Source organism: Ursus maritimus, unplaced genomic scaffold (assembly GCF_017311325.1).
Source record: "Ursus maritimus isolate PB19 unplaced genomic scaffold, ASM1731132v1 scaffold_14, whole genome shotgun sequence".
In the NCBI taxonomy this organism is placed as follows: domain Eukaryota; kingdom Metazoa; phylum Chordata; class Mammalia; order Carnivora; family Ursidae; genus Ursus; species Ursus maritimus.
In genome coordinates this window covers 8,150,419-8,157,003 of record NW_024423786.1, presented here as the reverse complement: position 1 = coordinate 8,157,003, position 6,585 = coordinate 8,150,419, and the positions used below count along the sequence as shown (strand labels likewise).

At 42.7% G+C, this 6,585-nt stretch overlaps 1 protein-coding gene across 1 annotated transcript; it reads left to right on the top strand.

The window, feature by feature from the left end:
* The first annotated feature begins 5,049 nt into the window (after nt 1-5,049).
* Nucleotides 5,050-6,569, top strand: LOC121102386 (von Hippel-Lindau disease tumor suppressor-like). The gene has a single exon (XM_040628139.1). It carries the CDS (start codon nt 5,668-5,670, stop codon nt 6,112-6,114), a length of 447 nt encoding a protein of 148 aa, XP_040484073.1. The 5' UTR covers nt 5,050-5,667; the 3' UTR covers nt 6,115-6,569.
* Nucleotides 6,570-6,585: the final 16 nt, after the last annotated feature.

The following is a 6,585-nucleotide window of genomic DNA, read 5'->3' as shown; positions in this document are numbered from 1 at the left end:
TGACTATCACAGGGTTGGATGTATATCTATCCAGGCTATTTTTTCCCCTAAATTTATTTTAAATTTACATATAGAATTCACATTTTGGTGTATAGACCTGAGTTTTGGCAAGACAGAGTCATATAACCATCACCACAATTAAATTACAGACTATCCCATCATCCCCAAAAGACATTGTGACCAAACCCCACCTCCAGGCTTAGGCCTTGGCAACCACTGATGTGTCCTCTGTCCCTAGTTTTGCCTTTTCCAGAATGTCATGTGATGGAATCATACAGTACGTAGCCTTTTGAGTCTGGCTCTTCACTTAGCATAATCAATTTGAGATTCATCCATGTTGTTGTATGTATCAACAGCTTATTCCTTTTCATTGCTAAATGGTATCCCACATCCACTCACCAATGGGAGGACACTGGAGTTATTTCCAGTTTTTAGCAATCATCAATAAAGCTGCTATAAACATTTGCATACAGGTTGCGTGTGTGTGTGTGTGTGCGCGCGTGTGTGTGAACATAAGTTTTCACTTCTAAGAGAGACTCCTCTAGGAGTGATTGTTTGGTCATATGGTAAGTGTATGTTTAGCTTCATGAGACATTGGTTAACTGTTTTCCCAGAGTGGCTATTACCATTTTGCATTCTCACCAGCTATGCAGGAGTGTTCCAGTTGCTCCATATCCCTGTCTGCACTTAGTATTATTAGGTTTTTTTATTCTTTTAAAAAGTTTTAGCTATTCTAATAGATTGGATAGTGGTGACTCACTAAGGTTTTGATTTGTATTCCCCAGTGACTAGCACTGTAGAATGCTTTTTTCATAGGCTTGTTTGCCAGCCTCTTTGAGGGCTTTTGTCCATTTACTAGGTTTTCTTATTATTGAATTTTGATAGTTCTTTTATCCAGGCCAATTTTTAGTGCTTCTCATATACTTGTATGTACTTATAATCTAAATATGGTATCATATTACTTGTACAATGGTAAAAAAAAAAATACTTAAAATAACCAAAAAACCTTGATTCTCACAAACAATAAAATTTTGGCCTATGAGGGTCACCTGGGTGGCTCAGTGGTTAAGTGTCTGCCTTTAGCTCAGGTCGTGATCACAGGGTCAAGCCACAAGTCAGGCTCTCTGCTTGGTGGGGAGTCCGCTTCTCCCTCTCCCTCTGCCTCTCCCTCTGGCTCATTCTCTCTCTCTCTCTCAAATAAAATCTTTAAATCAAATAAAATTTTGGCCTATGGTATTTTCCTATTTAATAAAGTTGATACTGCATTATTCCTTTATGTTCTTTTTTTCCCCTGAGCTTTTTATGCAAATGTCATTTTGGTGTCCTTTGGGTTGCATGGGAAAATACAGTAAATAATGACTATGTTATATGCTCCAAGAGCAGAAATTATGTGTCTGTTTCTCACCATTTTATCTCCACTGCCTCATGCACAGTAGACAACGTCTTTAATGCTAATAAACAACTTCTGAGGCAAAATGTCAAAGTCAAAATGAACTACTTATTTATTGAATTGGACAACTTACTTTAAAAAAGGCATATTAATGTTTCCCCCTTTTAATGCATTTATTGTCCATGTGTACTCTTTTTCTTTTTTAAGATTTTATTTTTAAGTAACCTCTACACCCAACGTGGGGCTCAAACTCACAACCCTGAGATCAAGAGTCACATGTTCCACTGACTGAGCCAGCCAGGCGTCCGTGTCCATGTGTACTCTTAAAGTCACAGTGGGATTATCACATTAAATGAGTTCAAATTTGGGGATAAAATAATCTCAATTTAAAAACATATTATATGGGGGCACCTGGGTGGCTCAGTCGTTAAGCGTCTGCCTTCGGCTCAGGGCATGATCCCGGCGTTATGGGATCGAGTCCCACATCAGGCTCCTCCGCTAGGAAGCTTGCTTCTTCCTCTCCCACTCCCCCTGCTTGTGTTCCCTCTTTCGCTGGCTGTCTCTCTCTGTCAAATAAATAAATAAAATCTTAAAAAAAAAATGCAACCACCTGCTCTGTTCTGATTGCCTTTGAAAAAAATATATATATTATATGAATATATTTAAATTCTTTGTACTATTCTTAAAATTTTTCTATAAACCTGAAACTTGTTTTACAATGAAATTATTTTTTAAATATGTTATGGGTAGGGGATGCAAATTAAGGCAAAATGCCAACCTCATACTTGGTAGTCTCAACAAATCCAAAGGCACCAGAAGAACCAAAGGAAAACTTGCCCCAAGGTTTTTCAATGCAAACATTCATGCCAATGGGTAACACTTAGCTAAATGTGACAGTTGCCCTTTTGCTCTGTTGGGTTGTCAATGAGACCCAAGGAGAGGCTGATAAAGGGCCAGCATTGCACAGAAAACAGAAAACTGATGTGAGAGTCCTTGAATAGCTCTGCACTGACTGGGACTAAGGAGACCTGGATTTTAGTTTTGGCTTAGCCACCAGGTAAGTGGGTGGGCATGTCACACAACCTGTCCAGGCTTGTTTATTCATTTCTAAAACAGCAACAGTAGACTAGATAACTGCCTAAAATTCTTTCTCACCTTAAAGTTGTTTTATTTCTAGCTAATCCTAATCTTTGGACAATTTAGTATACAGGTTAGTTTCTCTTCAAAAAATAAACCTGAGAGCCCTAAATCAATCTGATTTTCTTGTTGTATAATCTACTTGACAGCCGCACCTGCCTTTAGAAAGCAGCTGTATTTTTGTACAGTTACTAATGGCACCAGCTGTCTGCAAATTGCCAGTGTAAGTCCCAACTCACATTCTCCAAAGCCAGTTTGGGCAAATGTTTTCTCATATGCAACAGCATGAAACTGAGGGCAAATGCTGGGAAGGAGCCTGGAGATGAACAAGGGGCTTTCTGTCCCACTCAGCGTGGCCTACAGTAACAAATACTGTTTACAAACATGGCTTCAGCTTCATGAAATAAAGGTGGAAAATTCAAAGTACTGGGTAACAGGAGCAACATAACAGAACTTGGTATACCTCTAATGCCCAAAACATCACTTCCCCATTTCTTTCTGCTTCTGAAATCTAGGTCAAGTTTAGTTTTTCAAGAGATTGAAAACTGCTTTATTATCAAGAGATTTGTAATCCATTTATGCCTAATAGCTCACTGGCTCAAACCCCTTCCTTTTTGGTTTTTTAATAAATATGCAAGTTCAACAAAATTATATGGTTGAATTCCAAGTATAATAAAGAGGTTCTCTTGAAGGTTCTTACGGATAGCTGAGAGAAGATTCATCATATTTAGCTTATTTCCCACTCACAACAGAAAATATGAAAGTCCTTCAGAATTATCCTTCTTTAGAAATCTTAAGATTTCATAAGGAAAGGAAGAGAGGCACCATGTGGGTAATTTCCCTATGTCTAACCTCGGAAGAAGAAAATGAACTCCATCTTATTTTTTATTATGACGAGATGACTGAGAACAATCTGAATTTAGCAAATCTGGGCATATTTAACCCCTCTGAAACTCAGTCTTCTTACAGTTTGCGTCAAAATAACTAACCTGTCAACACCTTAATTTTGTTATAAGGATAAAACATTACAGTTTTAAAAAAAGGAAAATAAAACGATTTAGTAAATGCAGATTAAAATGTAATTGTGTGTAATTGTGCTTGTGCGCAAACTCTCTTGCTCTCTGTCAAATAACGTCTTTAAAATAAAGAAACTTAAAAAATATTAAAGAAAGAGAATTGACTTAGGTAAATTATATCTCAATAAGCCTGGGTGCAAAAAGGAACTGATTTAGTTGTTTTCATTACAAAGGTAATAAAACTACATCTAGAAGATGGGTGTGGGGCAATAATTACATGTATTTTGCATAAAAGTCATCACACCACACATACAATTTGATAGCTTTTCCCTCTATATTTTTTATTCATTTCCATATCTAAATAAGCTTTCCCTCACTTTAATGGGGTTGCCATTTTCCAACATGGTTTGTGAAGAAGCTTGCATCAGTCTTTCCTGTCAGGCAGTGGAAGAAATTGAAATGAGGGTGCTCAGATGGGTCATCATACATCTAAAATAATAAATCTAAACCTCTTCTGCTTTTGCAGATTTGATTGAGAACAACTGCCCAGGAGTGTAGCCAAACACAAAACAAAAAAATTTACTCGTCCCTTCTCCCTCTGCCATTTCTTTTAAATGTTGGGGCTATAGTTCTGGGCTATGAGCTTAAATCTTTGTCCCTCTTTGGTTTGGGTCTCCAGTGGATTTTCAGTAAGTTCTAGGCCTGTAGGAGCCCTGAGCTTGGAGGCAGTGAGAAGCTGATGTGAAGAAGTGAAGAAGAAATCAATGAGAAGCAGACTGGATTTGGAAATATGTCTATGAGCCCTTATTTGATATCCAACGTGTATATTTGTCTGATGGGACATGGCAAGGGAAAACTCTTAGGTCTATTCTTCAAAGTCCATCCCAAATATAACTCTTTCTGGGAAGAATTACCCGAAATTTTTCAGGCCCAGCAAACCACTTTACACCTTGCTCTTTTACAACCAGTATCATACTCTAACAACATGTCTTGTGTGCTTGCCCAGTAGCCTGTGAGAGTTCTCAGGACAGAGATAGTGTGTTTAATTTAACTTTATAAAATTAACTGCTATTTGTTGAGTGTTCACTATGTGCTAGGCACTAAACCACTTTCCATTTAACACTTGTCCACAGTTCTGTGACCTAATTCTTAAAAATGAGCGAAGTCTCAGAGAATTTAAAGAATTTTGCCCAGTAACATATATCTGAAGCTATAGGCAGAATGAGAACCCAGGTGGGTGTGAATTTCAGAGAGCACATAGACTGCAGTGTCAAGTGTTATTCCCCTTTCAATTTCCTTTAATCCTTCTGATTATGTCCAGAAGAAAGTTGGTTTGACAACTAACCCTTGGCATTTAATATCTAACACTTGGCTCGGCCATGGGATCAAGAAAGAGCAGGCTCAAAGCTTTTAACAGACCATAGATAAAATTTAATAACTGTTGTTTTGTTTCCTTTGAACTTAGTTCCACTGAACTCTTCTGTGACAAATGAGAGCGACTTTCCATTTACGGTAGTAACATAAAATTTCTTAAACTTGTTCAACTGCTTTGCGTACGTGCAGAATACCTTTAAAGGAGGTATAAAAAACTGGTAGTACTTCTCGCCTCCTCGGACTTTTCCTGGGTGGCTGGGGGAAACCAGGACGAGACGGAAATTTTGTGACTTTATTATACTCGTCTATACAAAATTCGAGTTTTGTGACCCAAATGTAGACAAAACGAACGAGAAAATTATTAAATAATAGCGCATATAGTAGGGAGAATATGGCAAAAACCATGACGGTATCAAGAGAATGAATGAAGCTAAGGAAAAACTGTGTCAAAAACTTACTGGTGCGAGAAAAAAAAAATCCACTTTATAGAGGAAACCCGCGGGTGAAGAAGTGGCCTGACACCAATCGCCGCCGCCTGGATGCTCGGTTCCCGCGCCTGGCGGTCCTACCTGCGCTTGCGCACAGTTTCAAGCCCGCCATTTCTGCCACAGTATTCCATCCCCGACCGAGAGCGCGCGAACACAGCGCGCACGCTTGCGGGGACGCGCACGCACGCACGCCCGGCCCCGCCTCGTGAGGCCCGCAAATCCCGAGGCGGCGAGGCTCGGGTTGTCTAGACTCCGGGAGGTAATGCCCCGGAAGGCAGGGAACGTGGAAGAGGCCGAGGCGAGTGCGGAGGAGGTGGGCGCCGAGGAGGTGGGCCCTGAAGAGTACGGCGGGGAGGAGTCGGGCGCTGAGGAGTCCGGGCCGGAAGAGTCTGACCCAGAGGAGCCGCGCGCTGAGGAGGAGATGGAGGCCGGGCAGCCGCGGCCGGTGCTGCGCTCAGTGAACTCCTGTGAGCCGTCCCAGGTCATCTTCTGCAACCGCAGCCCGCGCGTCGTGCTGCCGGTGTGGCTCAACTTCGACGGCGAGCCGCAGCCCTACCCGACGCTGCCGCCGGGCACGGGCCGCCGCATCCACAGCTACCGAGGTAGGCGGGCTGGCGTCGCCCTGGCCTGGCCCGGCCCAGCCCGACCGCGCCTCCCCCTCCGTCCCGGGGCGCCGGGAGCGCCTGCTGGTGCCCCTGAGAGGTTGTGACAGATCCAGGTTGACGCTGCTAGTAAGTGGCAGCTAATTCTCTATAGGACTGAGTAATTTTCCTGTGAGGTGACTTGTTCCCCTTACACGTGTCTTTACCATCAAAAGTGCTCGCTACCTAATGCCCGTTAGCTCAGTACGTGAATGGAGAATCTCACACTCCCCGGTGTCCGCAGTGGGCCAGGTCCGCGAAGGGTCCCTGCCTTCAGCGAGAACACAGTCCGGGGGCGGGGACGCACGAATGCCTACACAGGTAACAAGCCAGTGTCCCAGTCGCTGCGAGAGGAATGGAGCACCGCGGAGAGTGGGAGCTTGGAGCGAGCACCTGCGCAGTGAAGGGGGTGTGTGTGTGTGTGTGTGTGTGTGTGTGTGTGTGTGTGGAATGGAGCACAGCGGAGAGTGGGAGCTTGGAGCGAGCACCTGCGCAGTGAAGGGTGTGTGTGTGTGTGTGTGTGTGTGTGTGTGTGTGTG

Excerpts from the sequence above, each read along its gene's own strand:
- LOC121102386 (XM_040628139.1), top strand. The coding sequence starts at position 5,668 with ATGCCCCGGAAGGCAGGGAACGTGGAAGAGGCCGAGGCGAGTGCGGAG.